The 25,700-nt window shown below is 37.4% G+C and overlaps 1 protein-coding gene across 6 annotated transcripts in view; it reads right to left on the bottom strand.

Moving 5' to 3' along the window:
- Positions 1-25,700, bottom strand: part of PIK3C2A (phosphatidylinositol-4-phosphate 3-kinase catalytic subunit type 2 alpha) — a 50,556-nt gene that overhangs the window by 14,226 nt on the left and 10,630 nt on the right. For 4 of the 6 annotated variants that reach the window (XM_041414960.1, XM_041414961.1, XM_041414962.1 and 1 more), the window contains exons 2-18: positions 23,731-24,905; positions 18,047-18,153; positions 16,243-16,400; positions 13,265-13,385; positions 12,525-12,636; positions 11,897-11,976; positions 11,719-11,782; positions 9,250-9,393; positions 7,202-7,244; positions 6,900-7,113; positions 6,651-6,773; positions 5,075-5,242; positions 2,820-2,928; positions 1,920-2,062; positions 1,119-1,307; positions 561-654; positions 211-305 (exon numbers count right to left, since the gene is read on the bottom strand). In XM_041414960.1, coding sequence (XP_041270894.1) covers positions 211-305; positions 561-654; positions 1,119-1,307; positions 1,920-2,062; positions 2,820-2,928; positions 5,075-5,242; positions 6,651-6,773; positions 6,900-7,113; positions 7,202-7,244; positions 9,250-9,393; positions 11,719-11,782; positions 11,897-11,976; positions 12,525-12,636; positions 13,265-13,385; positions 16,243-16,400; positions 18,047-18,153; positions 23,731-24,840 — 3,074 coding nt within the window. In that variant the 5' untranslated portion in view covers positions 24,841-24,905. The remainder of the gene's footprint in view (positions 1-210; positions 306-560; positions 655-1,118; positions 1,308-1,919; positions 2,063-2,819; positions 2,929-5,074; positions 5,243-6,650; positions 6,774-6,899; positions 7,114-7,201; positions 7,245-9,249; positions 9,394-11,718; positions 11,783-11,896; positions 11,977-12,524; positions 12,637-13,264; positions 13,386-16,242; positions 16,401-18,046; positions 18,154-23,730; positions 24,906-25,700) is intronic. The other 2 variants (XM_041414963.1, XM_041414964.1) reach the window with 2 other exon arrangements.

Genomic DNA, 25,700 nt, shown 5'->3' with positions numbered 1-25,700 from the left:
GATAGAAAAGACAAGAAGTTTGTGCTTTGTAGAGGCACTATCTTTCATTAAAAACAACAAACCAACAACCAGGATCTACACTCTGTATAATCACCATTCCTAACAGTCATTGTTATGTTATTGAATGATGATGTTAAGAAGGATTTTCTATCTGGAAATATTAATCTTGTGGCACACACGTTACATGAGCAATGAACAAAGGCCCCTTACCAGTACAGGTAGTGCGCAACCCGAATGCTTCCCAGTGCCCGAGCCAAAAGAAATTTCACAAGAGCACTGTCAAGGTAGGTTTCATACTTCAATGCCTAAATACAATGGAAATTACATAAATCAGGTCTGCATTTAATTCTTGATGAAGACATATTTTGTGACTAATGCACACACAGTTACCATAAATACTTTGGACAGTCACAAAGAGATTATTTATTCAAATTGTTTCCCCTACTGTGCATTACAGTTAGAGGCACACAACTGCATTTCTGCTACTGGTCAGAAGCAATTCCTTTGGGTTTTCAAGAGCCAAAATAAATTTAAACTTCTGTGTAGGCAGAAAGTCTTACCTGCACAAACTGAGGGAGGAAATCTGTTAACTCATCATCACTCAATGTCTCTATCCAGTTCACAGCTGTATTTCGTACTTCCTGATCAGCAAACCTAGAAAGTCACCACAAATCCACATCAAGTTTTCTCTGTTTATGTAGGACTTTTTTTCTTATTCTTTTTTTGAGATCAGCTAGATAGAAAAGCAATCCTATAAAGTCTTTAAAAGCTAATAAGGGACCTACAAGGCCCTTCATCACATAAGATGCAACTGCACATGCATGTTTAGGACAAGCACACTCAAAACCTCTGAAAACTCTGGCTGTATAAACTCCTGTCTCGTTGCATGTTAAACTTCAGAACCTTCACCACAGCTGCTGTGCTTTCACTACATGACTTGGTTAAGACTGCATCAATAAAGTAAGTATGGGGTTCTTTAAAATTTTAAAAACATTTAACTTTTTCTGCAAGAAATTCAGCAGTATTTTCCTACAGAATACCATTCCAGGATCTTCTACCAAAGAAGAGTCATTTAATGCTGAATGAAACACAAGAGAGTTTATTTACAGTTTTCTTACTTTGAATCCAGCAGTTCCAGTGCAGCTAAGGGTGATAAAGGAGGCCACCTCTGAAGTAAAGAATATATTTCTGGAAGACTTGCCCAGTCCCAGTGAGGGGCACTAACCAGTATTTTTGGTAGGCTATTAGGATGGCTATGACAATAATGTCTCTTCTCCCACAAAAATTCTTTATCTTCTTTTGACAGCCTGCAGACAAGAGCATTTCAGTTTATAATGCACATGACAAACCATCACCTGAATAACCCCAACGCCACTGACTGTTGTATTCAGACAGATAATTTAACATACAGAATGGAATGACACTGAAAGGACTCTTTCCTCCACAAAAGTCAAAACAAAAAGCCAAATAAAGCCTCAAACATTAAGGAAACATTTATAATTTGGGCAGGACAAAATTAGGTTTTAGTATAATCTGAAATAAACCAAAAACATTAATGTTTGTTTGGTGCAGATGAGTAGGAAAGGCTGCCAGAAAAGCTCCCATGGCACATGAACAGCCACTGCTGGAACTCCCTGGAACTGAGAAACTGCCAAGCAGGAACAGGTGACTATAACAGGCAGGCAAAGGGGCAGCAGTCTTGTAGCAAAAACTAATAGCACCAGCCAAGCAAAACAGAAGGAAATTCATTAAGTCAGTACCGTGATTTCACATATTAATTCAATGTCTTGTTTAAGTCTCTACAGGTCTTCAAAATATATTAAAAAAAATTACAGAAACTTAAGAATATATAAGCATTCCATATCCTAGCTACAAATTGTCATGTGCAAAAAGAGCCCAGCTGGAAGAGATGGACGTACCCAATGGTGCTGTCCTTGGAGAGAATGGCAAGGAGACGTTCTCTCAAGGGTTTTTCTAATGTTTCTACAGAATGATGCACAGTGGTCTTTGCAGCTTGAGGAATTTTATACTCAATATCAAAAGCGTGGAATGGGAAGTCAATCTGAAAAAAAAAGAAAAAAGAAAAAAAGATTATGCAAGTCCTTAAGTAAAGAAAGCTCACCCTTCCAACAGTCTCAGATGTTTGGGTATCTGAACTCTTTAGTTCTACAAGTTATACAGCCCCCAGATACTCTTTGCTGAGTATTTTTTTCCATTTCAATTCTTCTACATGACTACAGCTCCTAAATGTACAGCTGTGTTATTGCACAATGCAGTGGCTGGAGATCTCCTCAGAAGAGAAGTGAGAATTCTTAGAGCAGAGATAATCACAGAGCTGTTCAAACCCACACCAGTGGTTTCCACCCAGCCACCCACTCAGGCCATGTTTTGGGACTGCTGAGCCATGCCTAGTAAGGCACCTTCTCTTTGGATGGAAAATTGAGCTCTGAATTGAGAAAGAGAGGTGCTTATGTTCTGTAAAGGAGCTGGAATTGCTACTGCTGGTGTCCAGACCACTCCCATCTCAGCACACATTTCTATGAATTGCTTTCAAAAACATTCTCTCCCAGTACCAACAGCATGTCATGCCAAAGCACTTCTGATTTCTCTTACTTCCAGACAGTTTATTGAATAACAGATTTCTAGAGACTTCCAGGAGCTTCCCATTCTTTGCCCTTACAGTTTAGTAATCACTATTCTATACCGACTTTCAAGTATTACTGAGCAGAACTTTCCCTCTCCCCAAAACATTCATCTAATAAGACTTACAAATTACAATATTCAAACAAAGCATAGAGTAAAACAGAATTATGTATAACCTGCAATACTATTCTTTCCATATTTCCTTTCTTAGAGGTCATCCCTGACACATGATGTGGATGTGATGAGGTCCACAGCTGCAACAGCTTTGTCCCACTAGTTAACAATCTGAGAAAAGAACATGTACAGGTTATTCACAGTCTGTTTACTTCACCAAAATATTAGTTAATTTTTTTTAAATTTACTGATTTTCACTGGCTGTCATCTGTACTTTAAGTGCTTTAAAGGGATGCTTACAACTTTTATGTGAAAAAGGCAAAGGAAAAAGTCCAGTGTAGATTTAGTTCACACAGATAAATTAAGTGTTCCCTGTTCTTTAAAGCCAGAAAAGGAATACTTTTGCCTCTGAGAAAAAACCGAACACACACAAACTCTTCTTAGCTTCTAGAAAAAAGGCCCAGGCATATGAATCTTACAGGCTTCACCATTTGCTTGGACTTCTCACATTACCAGATTCTGCAAGGGCATATCAAATGACGTTTGCATTTGCCAGGGTATTCTCAACATTAATACCATTTCCAGGTCTAGTAGGGCACAAATGAAGAGACTTCATAAATCAAATAAGTGTTGAATAATAGGTACAGAAAACTTCTATCAGTCTTTTAAAATCAAAAAGTTGCCCAAAAGACTGCTTGAAGGCCAAGCCTTAAGTACATTTTGCAAGACATTTTAGGGTTTATAAGTATTTCAAATAAAGAACAGGTTGTTATACGTAAATATAAATAGGAGCTTGTCATGCCAATAAAGATTACCAAATTGTGCCACTAAAGCACAACTGAACAGCTTATTCATTTTAATAATTCTTCAATTTAATACAGCCTTCTGTCTCATCCACAAGTCATGATGACTTAAGCCACTCCACATGCACTTCAGCAGAAGGAATTTTAACTTGGCCATGGATTCAAAACACATACATGACCAGTTTTGTATTCCCCATATTTCAGTTAGTTTCAAGCTGTAGATCCTGCCTGCCATTGATGCTATTTTCAACTGTAACTGGAGTATTTGGCTATCAGTTTTAATTACCCAGGTCTGGATTTAATTTGTGTGGACTGCAAGTACCCACTAAGCATCTCTACAGCTCTTACATACAGACCACTCAGCAAGCTCTGGCACAACACACACCATTGTAGTGCTCTGCATAAACAGAAAATACAGTTTTCTCCCCAAACTAACTCCTGTGAGAACACCATGAAGACAAGATAAATTTGCAATTCAAATAAAAAGCTGCGTTTTCAAATACTGTGAAGTGAAATGTGGTATTTAGATAGGAGACTGAAATGCAGCATTTGAACAGAAGGTTGAAATAAGCATCGTTTATGAAAAGAAATCCAAGCTTTGGTGGAGATTGAAAGCAGCTGCAGGCCATCTTTGCAATGCAGGAAATCCTAAACTCTGTGACACTCTCAAGCTGTTGGAACCATCACCAGACAGAAGAGAAAGCAGAGCAAGTGAAGTCAAACCCAGAACCAGAGGATGCAAAGCACACGAAACAGACACAAGCAACACACAGCAGTAACTGTCCAGGAAAGATCTGGCTGCCTTTCTGCAGCCTTGCTTGACAACTTAAACTCCCAGGAAGACCTAGAAGTCAGCAGCACACGTAAATAGGAAACCTTAAGCATAAATGCCGATCACTTCTGCACCATGAGGTCTAATTTGGGCACCAGAGGTTCCAGCCTACTGGTTCATGTCTCACTGAGTAGCTGCCCCAGTGATAAGTGTTTTGGAATGAGCTTTGTAGTCAAACTTGGAATAACAAAGCAACTTGAACCACTCCAGAAACATTCAGCTTAGGAAAGTTACAGCAGGCTTTTCATTCTTAGTGAAAAACATGTAACAGCATCCAGCAGTTGTATTTGAAGGAAAGCCAGTTGAAACCAGAAATATGCCACAAGTTTAACACACTGGCTAATTATCCCTTTATTTTAATTGTTTAAAATAAATCCAGCTCTAAATCAAAAGGAATTATTTTAGAATATTCTGGGGTATAATCATTCAAACAATATCCAACTTCCTCCAGCAGCGAAGTTTTTTCAGCCAGTTAGATGGAAATCCTACAACACAAGACCATGTTTTGTCCTCTATTTAATGCAATGTATTTTTTCTGTATCAGTATAGTTTACAATTCTTATCTTTATCATGGCCTACTATATTCAATATCAGAGAGGCAATTTCTATAGTTATGGGTGTGGAGGAAGCTCTACACAGAGCAAATCCTATGGATAATCTTACCCATGTTTTGGATACTTACCGCCTAAAATCAAATAGAGGTAGAGAAACCTGACCCAAATTTTCTGGGCCCTTTCTCTGCTTATTTGAGTCAGGGGAACTCCCACTACTTTGATTTAGGATTCCAAATAAAGTCAGACGTAAGACTGATTCCAAAGGCAACTGTGAAATCTGGATGGGGAAAATTATTCTATAAAATAGAAGTATTAAAAATAAGTCAATTAGAAAAAAGGCAGCAGTTAGTAAGTTACAGGTTTATCCATATAATCCATTTATGCTTCTTGCTTTCAAAAAGTCAATTAACATTGAAGAACAAGTGTTAAAAATCCATACAATCATATTTCACTCCACTTCATCTCCCACACCAATGGTTTGTAAAACCTGCTAAATTACACTTCTGCACTACAGTCAGATTGGAACAACCCTTTTAATCTCTGTCTATTAAATTACATTCCTTGCACAGAACTGACTGTCCAGCATAACCAGTTTTCCCACTCCACTCACTAGGAAGGGCCCACAGAATTCCATGTTAGCCACCTCCTAATTTTTCAGATTGAAAGGGTCAGCTGACAATAGTTTCCTATCCAAATGAAAGAATCTCCTAAGAATATCAGAAGTTAAATTCTACATGGTACAAAACCTATAAAGCAAGCAGCTGAGGAGTATACACATCTCACTGAGCTATTCAAGCTTCCACTTTTGTTTACACAGTTTTTACTGCCTAAAAATGTTCTTTTAGTTTGATTTCTCTGTAAAACCTGACAATTGCACTATAAAGCACTACACTGTTGTCAGCAGCTTTTAAGCAATCTAGCAGACCTTTCACTGTAACACACCAGTGCTTGCCAGCAAAAGATCTGACAATTAACCCCATGTATCACCAGAAAAAAAGGTAGTTGGAGTACTCTCTGAAGACAGGTGTTCTAAAAACTCTCATTGCTGGTCTGAAATAATTTGCTCACCACAAACTTTCAGGGTATTCCTTAGGGTTTATCTCTGACCTTTAAAAACAGTCAGGAGAATAGATATGGGGCACCATGGAGTCACATGATGCCTCAGCTAAGACAGGCTGCCTGACAACTCAAGTGGCAGAGATTAAGCTGTGCACAGATAATGAAAAATGGCCCCCCTTCAGTCAGCAGATACCACCTGCCATTATGTCCCTATCTTTTCTCTGTATGCCCTCCCTTCTTCCTTTCTACCCTCTGTATTTAGAGTAAAAGCTGATTCACCATTCATGTTAGCAAAACTGAGACATTGCTTTTCCTCTCCATTTACATAAATTGAGCAGTACCTACAAGCAAGCTATATTCTTTAATCCTTCTTACAGCAGCACAAACCATTCCAATTGCAAGGAATGTCATGACCTTCCCAACTCCCTCTAACTGTATGCTACAAACACATTAGCACAGGGCACTTGTCCATTTCATTTCCATTTCCCCTTTAAAATGAGTACTTTGGAAAAGTATTTCTGATTTGATCAGAAATTGTTCTTTGGATGCTTGAAATGGAATTAGAACCAAGAGTTGAATGACAGCATTCAGTAGCTAGCTAAAACAAAACATTTTATCGAGTCTTAACAAACTGAAGTCACTTACAGTTCATCCCATTTAATCAAGTAGAAGAAGTTCTTGTATGTGCCAACCTTCTTGGACTGAACAGGTTTGAAGAGATCTTTTCCATTATGAGTCAGAGAACAAATCAAGTAGTATTTTTCATAGCTGGGTAAGGAAAAAAAGTTAAACATAAAAAACCCATAAAAGTATTTAAATATACATACATATATATATATATATATATATATATATATATATATGGAGGAATTTTACAATAAGTAAGTCACTTACTTTGACACCCAACCAGAAGAAATTCCATGAGCAGCAAATATTGTGAACTGGAGATGTTCTGTGGCAGTCCAAGCTTCCTTGGTACTCTTACTCTCTTCTGGAGAAATTGCTGCTGAACTGCTACAGGAATTTGTGTGGAGCTGCAGAAGGGCCTCAACTGCTCTTGTTAACTGGTCCATACTCACTTTCAGAGGGTGTTCAGGCTGCAGTGAACCTAAATGATAATTGATTTTGAATGCATTTCTTCCTAAATTAGCCACCTCAAAGCAGTTTTCAAACAAAAATTGAAGAACTTTACTCACCAGAGGGGCTCTTGCTATTGTCATCACCACATTTTAGGGATACCTACACAATAAAGTCAGAGGAAATTTCAATACTGAAAATCCATATTAGTTTTCCATGGCTATTAAGTATCATATACAGAAATGATGAACTATCTGAATTAGGCTCGTATTTAAGTTTATGTAACACATCTTTTCACACAACGTTCCTCAAGAGTTAACTAACAGCATCACAATTTCCGTATGATGCAGCAAATATTCACCAAGTTCAAAAGCTCATTTTTTGTTATGTCAACTGCTTTGACATTCCTTATATGAAGTCCAGAAAGACACAGTACATTGGAATATTGCCCAGGATAATCTAACTTCTCTAGGCAGAGATAAAACTTGCTCAGGGCTGTTATGGATGAAAGCAGAGGTCATTAGCTTATTGACCAGTAATTTAAATCTGAACAGCTTTAAACAGCTTTTTTTTGTTTTGTTTGTGGCATTTGGTAAGGTACCTTTTGCTGGCAGAGTTATAAATTTGCTGAATAAAAAAATATTAAACAACTGAGAAAATGAACAGTAAGGACTATTACTTTGTATTGTCTTTGCTTCTTGGTCTGCTAAAATGGAAGTCTCAACACAATGCGACATCACAACAATGTCTAGGCTCAACAAAGACACTGTTGAAACCAAGAGGCGACAAACAAATCATGGGAATTCACTCCCCTCTAATCAGGAAGGGTTTCATGCACAATTCAAGTCCTGATAAAAGAAAAATTTTTAATGAAAACTAAGCTTGTGCTTGAAAATCAAACCCCAGTGAATTCCTAACTTCTTACAAAGTTTGTCACAAGTGCTGCAGAAGATGAAAGTTCTCCTCACATTTCTAGTGTACTAATTGAGCATCTTCAACTTAAAGTCTGAATATCAAAAAATTTCACATTCTTACAAAAACACGGTTAAATTGTCCAACCACAAACAATTATTTTGAAAAAAAAATAAAACAATATCTTACAAAAGATTACAATTCAACAGTCCTCAATACTTATAGCATTTTTGTTTCTGAAAGCAGTCCTACATGTCTTCATACACCTTACTGTGTAAGCCACTGTTCACCATAAAATAATCACAGGGTTTTATTACCAAAATTCCACCTTTATCAAATTCTACTGGAGCAATGTTATTTTTGGGAGCTATTTATACACTGTAATCTAATTATTTCTACAGCTTTCTCATACCAAAAGCAAACATTGAAAAATATTTATATGCTGTATTTCACTATGTTGTCTTAATGTCTTCTGCACTCCCCTGTAAGAATTCCAGTTCTTGTGACAACTATATTTATCTGTCTTCTGCTCAGGATTACAAATACATCACTGAACTGATGAAGCCAAAAGCAAACAGAGCATCACGTGAGTTGCCACTTTGGTAAGGCAGCAGGACAACAGAAATAGCATTGTAAGATTATTTAGCTTTTTTATTTGCACACTTCTCCACTTAACGACTGTTTTTGCCAACATGACTTGAGACTGTCCTGCTCAACTAAACCATTCATTATAAGGCAGTTACACCATGAAATTCTGGGCTGTTTGAGAGATTCTGGGTTTGTCCTTATGCTCAGGAATGCCAGAGCATGAACAGTTAAGAGTTTTAAGATGCTATTTTTTAAGATGTCACAAACACTACTGGGAAAATACATGATGTCAATTCCTCCTTTAAAGCATAACTGCATTAATTTTAGACAGCATGAGCTCCTGTCAGTTTCCCTCAGTCAGATTTAGTGGCATCTGCTGTGACACAAGCTTCTAGTTGCACAACCAGAAAACAGTACTTTAAAATCAGTTTTTAAACAGTCATTATTTAGAAAAGGAAAATATTCCCAAAGCAAGCGATTAATGCATTAACAGCAGAGAGATGTCAAAACAAATTGAAGATGTCCAGTAAAATAAATAAACAAATAAAACCCAACAAAAAAATCCCAACAGAGCCCTGACAGAACTGTTGCTGGTATTTTCAGCTACTAAAAACTGTGAAATAAAATTTATCAGTTAAAAGATGCAATTTATAGAGTGAAAGTTTACCTCAGCATTTTTAATCCTTGGGAGATTAACAGCCCTCCTGAGCTTCTTCACTGATTCCGTTATTGCAGGAGTCTCTACACAATCCAATGTAGAACAGATTTTTCTGACAGTCTTAATTACATGATCTACTGCTTTATGCTGGTTCTAATAAGGAATGTATGAGAGAACACATTGATCTGATCACAATTGTGAAACCCAGTATTGCTTTAATGTTTTTTAATGAATTGCCAAGAAAACGTCACTATGAGATGCACATCTCCATTGCATTAAACTGTGGTGTAATGATTGGAATAAAGAAAAACCTCAATATTGAGAACTTCCTTATGAATGCCAAAAACACAGTAGTACAGATCCTAGAATGGAGTGCCAGGAAACATTAGGAGGCTCCCAACCATTTTTCTATTAAACTGTTGGCAAACAATTATTTTCTAATGAGATACTAAGCTCACTTTCCCTCATGGCCTAAAAAGAAAGTGCAGTTCAAAGAAGAATATTCAATTAGTGTGAGGAAGCAATGCTAAAGAAGCAGTATTCCAATTTCAGCCCACAGGTTTAAATTACACTGACACTTCTACTACTTATAATGCAGTACTGCTTCCATGATGGAACTAATATTTTTTACTTCCCTTTAATTTACTTTTGTAGGCTACTTAAGGCAAAGTTGAGCTGCTCCTAACATTCTCTTCCTTCTACTCTTCCAACAGAAGAAAAGCCACTCGAGTGAAATCTGAATTATCCTAGGTTTCCTGGGGTTTCTTTTTTAATGTAAGGAAAGTCTTCACCCAATTTTAAAGAACACATGTAGAAAATTAAAATATTTGCTTCAAAATAATAGTTTACTTTTTAAAGGTTTAATGTATAGGTCTCTTTCACAATAATTTCTGAGCACTTGCAACTAAATAAGAGGAATAATTATTGCAATATTCTCTCACTAAGATGTGAACTGATTCCCAGCCAGCACTCTTCCAGACATATACTTGTGGCCTTCCTACAAATGGGTAGCAAAGAAGCCATATGAATCAAAGTTTTTAAATTGAGAGTTACCTGGCAACAATTAACTATTTTGGTAAGAAAATAGCCACAGAAGTCAGAAGACACTGTAAATATTTAAGCCATTCTTCCAAAGCTAACAATTTGAAGGTAACAGCCTCTTTGTGACATGGAAAGAGAAATTTCTACTCCTATTTTCGTCACAGACTCTCAAATCTCAATAAAAAGACAATTGATAACTTTCAAAGTGTTCAACTATGTGAAATCAAAGCCCACGTAGAAATTATTTATTCTTCACTTGGATTAGCCATCTTCAGCTACTGAGTATGTAAAGGAGCTCACTTCATGAAGTAAAAAATTCACATGCAGAACTGCTGCTATTTGGACCTGATCATCATCACCTACAAACTACATCTCCCAGCCTAAAAAAGCTCAATTTCCTACAAGCTCAACAAAGGGTAGAACACAAATCTGAATTGAGATGTTTTGCATTCCTCATCTCAGCCTGTGAAATCACAGCTAAACAAAGAAGCTGAAGCAGCTGCAAGAGCAAAGCAACAAAAGTACCACCATGGTAGGGAGCAGTAACAGCTCACTCTTTTACAAAAAGGTTGTGTTCAAAACTACCCTTGAGAAGGTGGTGAATCACCAAGGGAATTAAATAATATTAAGGGAGTATGGAAATAGCAGACAGCAGCTCGTTCAGACCTGAATTCCTGGAGAGGCAAACAAATATAGTGGAAATGAAAAGTATTGCAATTAAGTAATTAATTTCAAGACTGGTTAAGAAACACAGTTATCTAATGTTTAAGCATTTAAGACTCTAAGTTACATTACTATCAGCAGTTAAAAGCAGCTTCTCCTTTGAGAAATGAGCAAAGCAGGTTATATCCATAAGCTTTTGCAGATGGGATATTACTCTAACCTATTCAACATCCAAGTCACTTTAAACTACCTGTCATACACTGAAACAGACATTTTTTTGACAGGGTACTTTAAATTCATTGAATAATGCAGAATAAGACATTATTATGATTTGTGTAAAACTTACATGTATGCTCCAAACATGCTTCAGTTCTAACTCCCATTGTACACAACTGTTCCTGCTCTCTATTATGCAGATTTTTATCTGTTAGTAAATACATCCTTCATGGCTGGCAACAACAGCCATAGTCAGAATTCAGATCTCTTCCCTATTCTCCTGAATGAGCCTCTTCCAGCATGTTTGGGGCAGAGGTTATTTTGCACCCCAGGACTTGGAAGATAGATTTCTACTTGTGATGATCACATAATAACTGAGGTTTGCAAGAAAAGTCAGGAAGAAAAGAAGAACAGAAATCTAAATACCCATTATTATAATTTCACATTTGAAAGCTAGCTCTGATTCTCAGTTTCCCCAAGAAAACCTGCAAGTCTTTTTGCCAGCTACCTTACCAGTGACTTTGGTCATGCTACTTTTGGTTCAGCAATAAACCTTACCTCATTCTTAAGGGCTATGTTAACTTGCTTGTGATACACCTCAAGAAGCTCTTCAATGGAAGACCTGCAAGAAATAAAAGCTCTTGAACACAAGTACAAGAACAGAACAGAACACCACCTTGGTCAGGAATTCAGCTGTGATCAGCACTTGATTAATAAAATAACCACAAAACATTACCTTATGATAGGTTCTCTAAAAGGCTTTTCTACTTTGCAGAGGTGTTTGGTTAGATGTACAGGTGTCTTGTCATCATCTTCCTGCAATAAAATATGAGGTACTAAGTCCAGTTCTCACCCTTCCATAAGGTTTTAGAAAATTAATTACTAACGCCTGGGGTGTTGAAGGGGAAACATGTAAGGTGATCTCTTCAAAGGGGAAAAGAAATAACTACTTAATAGCCTGTGAAATGTGTACACATGGGGACAGAGGGAAGAAACAGCCATCAAGTGGCCAACTATGCAGATACCAGACACTCCTTCCTTCCTCTTTGATGGTCTGATACATATTCAATTAAACTCTTCTCAAAAACTGTTCCCAACTTTTATTTAACTCTGAAATTTGTTCGTTCTTTTCCAAGGCTCAAGTTTAGTCCCACTGCTAGCATACCTTTTCCAGGTATAAAACACTTGGCTCTAGTAAGAGGCATTACCCATATTTATGTAATTTGCCTTGTGAAAATTCAGTGATGTACTGCACTTCCTGGCAGGATAAGAGGATAGCATTTCCCACAGCAGGCAGGCATGCTAATTTGCCAGTGACACAAGGAGGTCACAGCCAGCCCTCCCTGCAGACCAGGAGCACTCACTGTCCGTGCCAGGTCGCTGCACATCCCGCTGTGGGTCAGCAGCTGCAGGCTGATGTCCGTGTCCCACTTCCGGCAGCTCTGGATGTACTCGTGGCTTCCTATGCAGTGCTTGCTGAGAAACAAAAGCAAGCACAGTCACAACCAAAGCAGTGCTTGCCCAAAAATCACACCAAATACTCCAGGCAACCTGTTGCCATGAAGTAAGGAAATGGTGAATCAACCTCCACGCCATCCTTGGTCTGACGTTTACTTCTGCACAGGTTTTTATGCACTATTGCAGACACCTGGACTTGTGCTAAAGCTCTTAACCACAGTGGTTAACACTGAAACCAAATATTCCAACCCAGAATGGGACTTTGTAAACATTTGGTTTTGGAAAAAAAAATTCCAACAAAAAAACCAAACCAAAAATCAAACCAAGAAACAAACAAAACCCTGCAAACCACAACTCCACCAGTTTAGAGAACAGTTTATCTTTATTTTTTTTTCAGTTTCTGAGATTTGAAGAGTGTTCAAAAGAAATGCTCCAGAAACGTGCATCTGCATTAGAACAGAGTTGATTACAACTTACTTTGCTGTATCCCAGAACAACTCCAAAAACTTCTGATCTTTGTGCAAAGACTAACTCCCTTACATTTTTAAGGTTTCTTTCACACATTTAATCACTAGAGATACACTTTCCAGTAACTGTGTCACAAAAAAGCATGAAATTAAGAATTAATGAAAAAGAGTTTGCTTACTTCTGTAGAACTTCTTCTTGGCCACAGACCTTCAGGATATAGCTGCCAATGTCCACTTCATTCAAGTCATCATGCACCCAGCAAAGTGCCTGCATTATTATAAGCTCAACAGGGGAACTCACTGTTTAAAGAAATTATATCTAAAAGTTAAATACAAATCTATAGAAAGTGATATTAACTACTGTTCACTCACAAATTGTAGCTATTTAATGAAATTGATTTTTATACTTGTAGAGAAGACCTTTATGCTTCTATTATCACGTAAATTTCATCATTGGAGATCTTCACTTTTCTCTCACAAAGAAAGGTATTTCATGAAACCTGATTGCCATTATAAAAAGCCCAAAACAATCTTTAAAAATTAGGATACAGTCTAGTCACTTAACCAGAAGTACAAACACAGTCTGCAGGACTGAGCATAGACTTATTTTTTCTTCTTTTATTTTGTTATAAATTTGCCCTATTTAGCAAGGTCTTCAAATATGTAAGTGATCCCAGAGGCACTTTCAGTTTAAAAAACACTGTCTGAAGAGCTGGAGATTGAACTCCTCTATTTGTCTGGCTTTTGAGGAACTGAATATCAGCTGCAGCTGAGGCAAATCCTACTGGAAGTCCTTTCCCCTTTTTCCTTTGCACTTGTCCAGGGAAGTTTCTACTTAGTACAGATCTCAGTAAGCATCAGCAAGCCTTTGCAAAATGCAACTCTTAGCTACCAGTGCTTTTGCATCAGGCTCCAAATGCTTTTTGGAAAACAGTCTCTCTTCCATCCAGTAACTACAGAGCAAAAAAATAATCCCAGTCAAATAGAAAATCCATTCCCCCACAGCCACCAGCTGTCAACAACTAAAAATACAGAGAAGTCTGAATGAAACAAATGCTTAAATACAAAATGCCCCCTAGCCCTCCCTACCTAGTTTCTGATGATCTCCTTCAAATAATTTGCAAATAATATCAAAGTGCCTCAAAATTCTGTAAAAAACCTGTTGTATAAAAGCGATTTTATATTTTGTCAGTACCTTCAGAATGGGGGTTTTTTCCCACTCCAGGGACCTTCCCGATTTTTTCTTTTTTTTTTTTTTTTTAAAGAAAGAAATATTACTACTATGGTAGCTACACAGAGGTAATGCTACAATATTTTCCACAAGATAACACATATGCTTCACCTCATTAACAAATGATTAATTATTACAAGCACAGAAGTATACAAGCACATATAAAGAATTACTGTGTGAAATTCAAGAACAAGGAATGACTGGAAGTATGAATTCAGAACACTTTAAGTCAATAAGACTGTTTAACTCATTATTGGGTGACATGGCTGTACTGCCTTCAGCAGAGAATATATCTGGGAGTCGATAAAGCAAAAAGATGCAGTGATATTTCACGCAGGGATAGTTTCTGTGCTGTAGCCACAGGCTGCACTGCCAAAGCTCTGCCAGCTCTGTGAAAACTGCAAAGATGTTACCACCTTTTCCCTGGCCTACATCTTATTCAAAGACGTTAATTTCTCGCTGACACACAATGTTTGCTCAGACAGAGCAAACTTCCATGCAAAGTCTAATAAATGAATGCAAAATGAATCTAAATAAGCTCTAAAGTTCATCCATTTCCCTCCTGAGTCCTTTCTACAAACAGCTGTCAGAGCACTGAGAGGCTGCAGCTCCTTCTGAGCAAGACTGAAAGCCTTACACGGTATGTAACAATTTGACCAAGATGAGAAGGAATTGAAGGTAGAGATTAACTTTAAATACCCTCATTACTAGTCACATACTTGCCCTTCACCAGCTATGGAAGACAAGTAGTTTAACTGTGATTAGTTTCAGCAAAATGGGAATAGAAAGTGCAAAGAAGAAAGTATGTCAGGTTAGAACACAAAACACATTCCAAGCTAATCACAAAAAATACTAGAAATAAAGGGCTGGAGCCCTAACATTTTAGTTACCCTACCAAAGCCTTCTGTAGGAAAGGATTAAGCCTGTAATATTAGCAAAGTGTAGTCTTAAGGATTAAGTGCAGAAACCCTTCTAGGCTATATTTACAATCCAACTCATTTCTTAACAAAAGATTATTAAGTCACCACAGAATAAATTTACGGTCCAGCAAATTAATATAGAAAGAAAACCCCAATGCACCGAAAGCTTGTTTTTCCAACAGAGCAGCAAATTCATGGGAGCAACAGAAAAACTCCAGATCTTTTGAGAACAACCAGTTTTGAAGCATCTACACTGTTAGAAGCGGAGATCCAAATGATAACCCTCACATGTGACAGAAGTATAGAGGCAAAAAAGTTTATTACCAGTTATTTTATCAGCCAGAACTGCCAAAAGTTGACAGCATGACATATCAAGAAAACCACTGTGCAGTCAAGACTGCACAGAGCATATGAATTTATGTAGTACAACCAGGCAAACCTCAAAGGTCCACCCCGAACCAATATTCCACAAAATTACCCAGAAAACCAGGACAGCCAGTTGTGGCACATTCAACAGTATTATTTTAGTGTTTGTGCTCATAAGCATGTATTGAAGGGAAGTAATAGATAGTTTTAATGTTTATTCCTATTCTCCAGCAGCAATTTCCCTGAATTTTTAGATAGCCTACAAAAATTTGTTTTAAAATATGTTAAGAGTGTTGAAATGAAAAATCAAACTTTAAAAATCTCAGTCCTGGTGTCATGATCTCCTCAATAACTGAAGTAAAAAGACTTGAAAAACTGTTTTATTCTATCCAGCTATGGACAGAGGAGGTTTGCTGGACTTTCCTTTTTTACAGTCAGTATTTCAGTTTGTCAACTTCTAAATATTTTCTGATGGAGGCACTGATCCAGAACTAGTCCTTTCCTCAGTTACCTCTTCCACATTTCCCACCAACAACTCCTTCCCCTGAGACCCAAGGATTACAAAAAATGACAGGCATTGTCTGGGGCTGAGTGTACAGTCTTTCACAAGCAAACTCCAACTCAAGAAGCAGGAACATACCATCACATGTGAAAGTTACTGGTTGCTGGAATTCTTCGATTTCTATTGAAACCTTGATACTGGCACTCTCCCCACTTATATTTCTTTGCAGCATGATTGGACTCAGCACAAAACCTGGGTTTGTTTGCTGATCAGTATAAGGAAACTTGGTCCTCAATCTGGAAGAAGAGAAGGTTTATGAAACATTACAATGGAGAAGTCCAAGACTAAAGCAAAATAACATGGTAATAACCACAAGGCAGAACAGTAAAGACTACCTTTGGCTCTCAACCTAAATTGCATGTGCAGAGCACCATTTAATTTTTCTACTCTCAACAGGGCATTGCCCACAATAATTATACAGCTAGTAGTTAGAAAAAATCTTAAGTATATAATTAGGAAGGTTTTCCACATAGCTTAAAATATTTAATAGGTCAATTCTTACAGGACATATCCATGTCTGCAGAAGAGCTTAACTTAACTTTAGAGCTTAACTTCTTCTGCAGAAGTTAAGCTCTAAAATAGTTCTTAAAAAGGTAATCCACAGTATTTTCTAAAAGTTAGCTTAAAAAAAAAAGAGCAACAAACCTCTTCACATGTTTCAATTTTAGAAGTCTAATCTGAACTTGGATACCATGCAGAAGTTAGCTACTCTAAGCTATGGAAGTTGAGGAAGAGGCCTTAATTGAGGTAAAGGTTTTTATTTAGGACACAAGCAGTATAGAATGTTTACCTACAAGTGAATAAACCATACTTGGAAAGCTTCTTGTAATCTTCTGCTATTTAACATGGATAAAATAACTTAACCTTAAACTCCTGCCAATATTAAAGCAATATTATAGGAATGAAGAACAGGACTACTCTATAAGGATCATTTATTTCATCATCTTGATTCTGGACAATAGCAAGATCCTCCAGCAAGAGTCATCCAGTTGAAAGTCAAACAGTATTTTAAACACTGGGTCTTGAAAAAAAGATTAGACAATTAGATTTAACCAATTAGATTTAACCAGAAAGTGTTGCTTTGTCCTTATCATCATCAGTAAGTTTCCCATATGTATGAATTTTCATTGTTTTTGTGGAGTTTCCTTTTCATTTCACAAACATTCCTGCTTTAAAAAAAATAGATTCTATCACTGAGATTCAAAGATCTCTATTTTCTCCACGATTTCTTGAATTTTCATCTCAAAAGGAAAAAAGGCAAGAGCAGTTTGTCTTCTCTAAGAAGAACACAAAAAAAATAAACTCTCATTAAATTGTGGCAGTAAGAAAAAAATCCCACACAATCTTTAAGAAACTTCACTTGATCTTTAGGGATCAAAGCAGAGACAAGTTTAAAGGCAAGTTTAAAGAATTCCAGTTGTGGAAGCAACAAAAATAAAAGCATTTAAAGGTAGGAAATCCACTGAGTGATAGGATTTTGAGAGGTGTATCAGCTAACAAGAAAAAAAAGACTTCAAATTCTTTCAACAGAAATTGTAATTAAAAAAAACAAGATAAAGAAAAATACTTTGAGGATAAAAAGGTATTACAAAAACACAGAAAAGTGAAATTCACAGGACAAAAATAAGACAGAGGACATATGATAATATAATAATCTTAGTACTGAAGATCTTAACAATTCTGTTGCATTCTTGAAAAAAATAAACAAAACAGGACAAAACCAGGAAAAAAATGAGATAAGAAAAGGAAAAAGGATACATACTGAAACCTATCCCATCAAGAAAAAATAGGACTGTTCCTGTCAAGCTAACTGCAAATGAATCATTTAGTTTTGTTTTTTTTTTCTCTTCTGAAACTTAATTCATATTCAGCCATTTCTTACTTTGTAACTGCTTCAGAAAAAGCTGACAGTTCTTGATTCTGCCCTTCAATTGCTTGGAGAAGCACGTTTCCTGTCAGCGTGCCAGTGGTCCCATTGTCTTTCTGCAACTCAAAGATAATACAGGATTTAAATAGCTGCAAACATATTCCTAAAGCCAGCAAAGCCACATGCAGATGACAGCTTTTCATGAGTCTGAGGTTTACTATTAGTTTTATGTCTGTTTCTACATGGAGAAAACCATGTATCACTACTAACTTGAAAAGTACAGATTCATTGGAGCAGTGACTCCTTGACAGCAGGTCATTTATTTGCCAGCACCATTATCAGTTAGTATTAAATTACAAGCAGTTCCTGAGCTCTCAGCAGTGACCTGTTGTACTCAGATTTGGCTAAATTCAGCTGAACCACAGATGGAAGAAAAACATATTTTTCCTCCAGTTCTGCAATTCAAATTCAGTGTAGTTCCAGAAAGAGCCACTACATATCACTGGTGCCCATGATTATCTCTTCCTACAAAGCAGGAAAATACAAGTTGAACACTGGAAGGAAAGAGCATTCAGAACATGAACCTTACAACTAACCCCATGGAATCAACTTACCACTGTTTTAATCCCTTATGCCAAATGCTCCCATCACCTCCCAAAACAGTAAACCACAATCTTTAAAGTATCCAATTCAAAAAGCAACTGCTAAAAGAGAGCTGCAGTTTCAAACCGCAAAATCTAATAAACTTAAAAAAACAAAACAACAAACACAGAACTTCAGCAGGTTTTAAATCCATATCTGTTTTCTGATCCAATTCACAATACCTCCATACAAAAGCTGGAGTGAGCAAAATGCAGAGAAAAGTTGGAATAACCAGTGGAACTCAGCTGTCCATAGTGTAACAGCCACCACTAGCCTGAAGGATCCGTGAAGCTCCTGCCAGATTCTCCCTGGAATAAGTTACATGACCAGTTACATCTTTCACCCAAAGACTTTACAATGCTTATAGAAAACTTTAATCCATCCACGAGGCCAGGAACAAAGCAGACTGCACTACAGTTTTTCTGAAAATCACCACAATTTATTCATATTTAAAGTAGTGATTAACTACTTAACAAGTATATGGGTTATTTATTATTAGCCCAAGTAGTCAGCTCATTTCATTAGAGTGTATCAGACAATACAGTTAAATTAGACTCTCAGAAAAGGGGTCAAATCTGAGAGAGCCACATACTGTCAGGTCTTTTTCTTTAAGCACTTTTTTCCCTTCAAATTAACTTCTTTAAGCAGTACAGCATAAACTTGGAAGAGATGCAACCTATAATTGCCACTTGAATTGCACTTAAACCTAATTATTTCAGCTAAAATATTGGTTGCATGAACACTGATCAGTCAAAAGGACAAATTCTGTGTAATTGGGGATTAGCCATACCACAGGAGACAATTAGAACAGGAAGCTGTAAAGCCACAAAAATTGAAATGAGCTGCAGGAGCATGCTTAATGCCTTAAATTTAAATAGGTTCTTTTATTGTAACATCTCAGACAAGTTCTATCACATAAAAATACTACCTGCTAACCTGTGCAACTGTATCTAGTAAACACATTCTCTAAGCAATTGCACAACAGCACTACCAAAAATCACAAGGAAAGAGGCAGGGAACATACCCAGGGAAAGGCCAACACCTCTGAAGAAGGTTAATCACCTGCTGGCTGGCACTCAACACCAAACTCAGCCACTGCAAATCAAGAAGCTGCCTCTACCAATGTTAAATTCTATTTAAAAACTCTTTAAGGAATACTACAAATAGGATAAAAGCATTAAAAAAGGGGCCGACTTAAATAAAGTCACATCAATGATAAAACACCACTTTATGCCACTATGTGACACTTTGGAATTCCTTACAGAAAAAAATTTGCAGGTTATTTTACTGTTAAACTCAAAGTTCAGGGAACCAACAAGGCATGCCAACACATGCAAGCTTAGCCAGAGTAAATAATAAATTCTAATCTAATGAGCAAAAACAAAAAAAAAAAAACCAGATTTGGTTATCCATGGTTCACCTCAGGGTCACACTTGGCTAAGGAGAGAAACCTCATCTTATTACAAATATGTAAGGATGGAAAAGACCTCCTGGAAGAAAATTAAGAACATCAAACACCTCCTTATTTTTAGCTGAACTTCAATATTAATTTTTGATCACTTTTGGGAAAATAATTTCAAGACAACAAGCTCTGTAAAACAAAGAATTCTATTTAAGCCCACTGGACTCAAATGGGTTTTGAGCAACAAGTAGAATTTTAATTTCTTTAACTTCCACTTGGGTCAATTTAGGAGGTGCAAAAGCTATCAGTCAAACAGGAAATAACTTGAAAGAAAGGACTTCAGGCCAAATGAGATAAATAGTTCATGTCAGCACAGGCTGCAAAAATAGAAGTGGTCTGTAAATACAATTAATCTGAACAATGACAAACAAACCCAAACCCCAACAAACTAACAAAAAAGTCAAGTTAAATAAAATTCCATGAGTATACAAAGTCACAAGATTTTGCAGCTCTGTGGAAAGCAAGAGAAAACAACACATAAAAGAGGACAAAATGATGCTTTTTGCCTCTGCTTTCAGAAATGAGTGGCAAACACTGAAGTATTTAAGGGGGAATACTAAATGTATAGTTACTTCAGATATTAGTATATACATAAAACAGGCAATATACAAATAGATACTTCACCAAAACAAAGCAATCTACTGATTCAGAGAATAAATAGACAGACAGTCATAAGTTTTGATGGAATCAAAATATATTTTTGATTGAATCAAAATACTAAAATTTTTTCTAAAGTGGCAGAGAGACTGAGTTTTTCAGGAAGGGTTTGGGAGAAATGATCCTGACTTGTTAAGATGTAAGACTTGAAAATATACTTTGAAGAACATATAAACCCAGGGTAAATGGGGTAAAATACAAGAGAGCTGTCAAAAGTAGAGGCTACATAACTCAGTTTTCTATTGTACTGAGTAGAAAATTATTTAAACTAGAAAATAAACTAGAAGCACGGGATAGGCAAAAGAGAGAATATCCAGGTTGTATTTCAAGAATATCCAATTGAGAGATTCATCTTTAAACCTATTTATTTTCTTCTTTAATAACTCAGGAGAAACAACCCTGCTAACTCACAGCCTTGTATCATCACCTACCTTCGTAACACAGGCTAGAACTGGAGTATGATCCCAAAACAAGTCTGGAGGAGCACAAGTGGAAAGCAAATCTCAAACCTTCAATTGGGCATTCACTGCAGAAGTCTGCTACAAATTAAGAACTTGTTTGAAAAAGATGGCGACTTAATAAAAATTAATTGCCTACAGAATTGATGTTGTGGTGCTATCACAAATAAAACAAATGCAATAAAAGAGCACCAAGCAGGATGGCCCTGCCTGTAATGAGGGTTTATTGCTGATGTACAAGGCACGTGGTACCCTGTGCTCTCACAAAGAGAGATAAAATTCTTGTAAGTCATCTTCAAAAAAATAAAAAAGCAAAGAGAAGCTCTCACAAAGAGCTTGCAGTGAAAGCTGACAGAAAGTCACCATCTCTTGTAACATGTTGAGGTAAATATCAAAATGATTCTTTCATCTTAAGTACCTGCTGTTCCATCCTGAAAGAAGAACATTTGCTAGGAGCTAGTTACAAATGTGTTGTGCTGAAAATCAGATGACTGATGAGGAGGAGCTGAAACAGCCCTTAAATCAGAAGTGGCAGGAAGAAAAGACCACATGTGAAGGCAGAGCTTGAACTTCACTTATGAACAAGTAGTCAGTCCATGACATGCAAATAGCAGGAGACTGGACCTTATCAACAGGAAAGACCCTTTGAAATCCTACATTCTTGAAAAACCTGGAATGTATAAAGCCAGATTTCATTCAGCAACAGTCAAGCATTACTTCCTACAGACACCACCTGAGAAGCACCAATCCAATGTAGCCCAGTTATTTATTAGTCAGGGGTTAATTAGAGCCAACCAGCCAGCACTGAAAAACTGACAAACACATCACCAGGTGACAGAGCAAACTGAGAAACAAAATGCTGCAGAGCCCAAATTTACATGCCTCTCCAAATACTAGGGAATAACAGAGCTAATGCATCAAACTCAACAGCAAGTGGGGGAAAAAAAAAATAAGTCAGACCCAAGAGCTGTACACATGGCACAAAACCAGAGATAAATGGATTTTTTGGGTTTCAGGGTGGTTTTTATTCCTTCTCCACTGGCCTTCTATTGAACTTTTGCCAGAATACTGACACCTAATCCAGAAAAAACAGGAAATCCTTCAAATGAGGGGCCAAAAATTTCACTTCAATGGAAACTTAGAGAGCCTTTTAGGCCACAGTCTAGTAAATATTCCTATTTCTGAGAAAAAAACCTCCTCCAGTTTGGGGGTGGAGAGGGAAGATATAAGGAATTATTTGGAAAATATCCTTGAGTGATAACAGTAGGTTTTTTATGGCAGCCTATTAGAAACACCTAGAAAAATAACACCTAAGATTTAAAACAGCTGCAAACCAAAGTCTCCAAAGTAAACAAATAGTTTAATTCCCATTCTCTTACCAGTTCCTACAAATAAAATTTTTTTGGCCATTGTCACACTTGCCAGGGTGCTGGCTTTTCCACTGAAAACTTTTCCACTTCTCTTTTAGTCTTTGTACACCTCCAAAAAAACCCCAAAACCCAGAAGTATTCATATCCACTTTCTAGTGAGCTGACTAGTATTTTAAAAGTGGGGGTGGGTTTGGTTTTTTTGGGTTTTTTTTTGTTTTGTTTTGTTTTTTTTTTTTTTTCTTTTTTTTGTTTTTTTTTTGTGGTGGAATTACCACAGAAAGAATCAAAAGTATAGGAAAAGTTAAATAACCAACAGTTCTTTTACTGGACTTGGGAGAAAGCAAGATGCCCTAATGGGGCATAATTAAGCAGATGAGACTGTGACAGTACTGATCACCTGCTGCACAGTTTGCTTTTGACACTGCATGTGCTCCATGTCCAAAGGTAGGAGTGCCATAACTAAAGCCCCTGTTGAGAGTTTGGTCTTGAATCTTTCATTAAAGTGATCCTAGAGAAGAATCAAACATCTTTTTGCCCTGCCTGATAAAAGTAACATCACACAAAGACGGTTTGCCTTCTTCTAGAGCAGAAGTACAGTGTTTCTGACCCAACAGCCACTCCACCACCCAGCACAAAACCAAAAGTTCTGTCAAGCCTTTTACACAGAAGGAAAGCTTTCTACCCACAAAAGAGAAGTATATTTTGGTCTTGTAAAAGGCAAGATAAAACTTTCAGTGCTTAGCTTGACTCCTTTTTATTTTACAGTATTGTATGAATTGCTCATAAAATTGAAATGTTTATCAATATGAATTAGACACTTAATTGCGCTGAGTATTATTTCTATTTCTTACTGGAGTGTGAGTTGAAAACCAGCAATTTCCCCAGTAAATATGGAAGGATTACACAAGGGTAGAGGTATTTTGGGAGATAATTCAGTAGTAATGTTCAATTTTCTGAATGGCACCAATTGTGTGCCATAACATCACATTATTTGGACATTGCTCAAGCCAAGTAATACAAATAAAATAAATAACAGACCTTAAAGTGTCTTTAAATACTGTCATTAATCTTTACTGTTATACTGCAATTTCAAGATACTGATTTACATACCTGTGATGTTTGGCCCTGTAACTTTGCAAGCTGAGTTGTTTTCATGTTTAAGGACTGACTCCTTGTGACTGTGGCTCCAGAAGACTTCCCATTAACCTTCCTTTCCAAATGACAAGTTAGTAACAGCTTTTCTTCCAACAGAACAGCATCCCACGGATCTTCAGCAGTCATACTTGAAGGCCTCTCTCCATCACCCTCTGCCTTGTTTAGAGTCTCCACAGTGTCTACTTTTGGTTTACTCAGAGGATCCAAATCCAGCCAGTCGAATTTACTGACATCCCCACAGCTCTCCGAGGCCGGCAGGTTGGACACTGCAGACTTTATGGAAGTCATTTCTAGGTCCGTGCTCGACTTCCCACTCCTCAGGAACTCTGAAGTGCTTGCAATTTTGTCAAATACTTTTGCCATTTCTGGTGTGAGTACTGGAGGGTATAAAGATAGGCCTCCATGTGGATGGAAAGGTGTGGTAGCTGCCAGGGGGTAGGAAATGTATTGTGACTGTCTAGGAAGACCAAGATAAATAGGCTCTCTAGGGGGATAGGATGACATACTTGGATGGAATCCATTCTGAAATACACCAGTCTGTTTTGTGTAAGAAGCTGAGGTGTAAATAGGAGGTAAAGTGCATGTCACAGGTGCTGGTATTCCAGGTGTCCACTGTCTCCTCTGACCCATGGGCCCAAGATAAAATTGTGAAGACACAGATGGGCTCAAAATAGGACTTGCTGGTAATGTAGGTACTTTACTAGATTCAAAATTGTCATCCAGCAACAGTTTCTCTAGTTCAGCATGAGTAAGCTTCTCTATGTCAATGGTACTTAGTTTATCTTCCATGCTCTTGGCATCAGACTCTGGAAACACCATGAGATCATGGTCCTGCTTGTTATGAGTCTGTGCTTTTTGTCTGGGGCTGCTTAAAGAACGAAAGGTTTGTTTATTACCAGCTACACCTCTTTCTTTCTGCATCTTGGCTAACGCCTCAGCTTCCATCTGCAGTGCCTCCTCTTTGTCCACATCTTTTGACCTTGGGGCTGACAGAGAAGGTGAGGAGCGCTGTTTGAATCCATTGCTGCTGGATATCTGGGCCATGCCGCAAGAGCAGATGTCCATGTAAAGCAGCAGCACTTCCCTTGCACTGGTTGCCTACCCTTGGCTTCAGAGCAGATTCAGCAGACCTGAAAAGGAAATGAAACATTAGAAACACATACAACAAATCGTACGTGGACAACTACTGTCACACACCACCAGCTGACAGAGTTGCACATGTCCTTCAGAAATCCAGGATGTAAAATTCTGAAGAGGCCAATTTTTGTTTATTTGGGGGGAGGGAGTAACACACTTAAAAAGAAGCCACACAAATAAATTCACGGTCATTGAATTATGCAAGACCCATTTATTTTTCTTACTCTGCCCACTGGTGCTAGTAAGCCCTTGGCTGCTTTTTGCACCACTGGAGCCAAGATACAAAAAGGCACCTTCAGGTACGTAGCGGTTTTCAGACTGAGCAATTACACAGGTGCAATCTTGGGGGCAGAAGTCTTTCTAAAGACTATACAAATATAGCATTGATAAAGCACATTATCAAGAGGACTTCCACCTTACTTCACTAGATTACAAAACCAGACCTTTAAAACTGCTGTACCATGACTGTAATGGTCATAATGACACTGAAGGACCTCTCTTCCTTTGGAAAATATTGTACTTTACCCTCTTAACAAGAAAAATAACGCTTATGAAATGATATTTCTTGGACAAGCAAAATAAGCTATTTAAGTACAGCTGCTCATTGACTAATCTCTTTAACAGCCCTTTACAGGAAGTGTCATTCACTACTAGGTAAGGAAAAAAACTCCAAAAGGTCACTTTTGCTTAAGGCCACCACCAAGAAAATGGTATTTTACATTTCTCCAACTCCAGTCTTGTGGTTAGGACTATGCTACAACTTCCCATATTCATCACAACCTCTATGC

The sequence above is a fragment of the Onychostruthus taczanowskii genome, unplaced genomic scaffold (assembly GCF_017590055.1).
Source record: "Onychostruthus taczanowskii isolate IOZ18803 unplaced genomic scaffold, ASM1759005v1 scaffold49, whole genome shotgun sequence".
Lineage (NCBI taxonomy): Eukaryota > Metazoa > Chordata > Aves > Passeriformes > Passeridae > Onychostruthus > Onychostruthus taczanowskii.
This window is presented reverse-complemented; position numbering and strand designations above follow the sequence as displayed.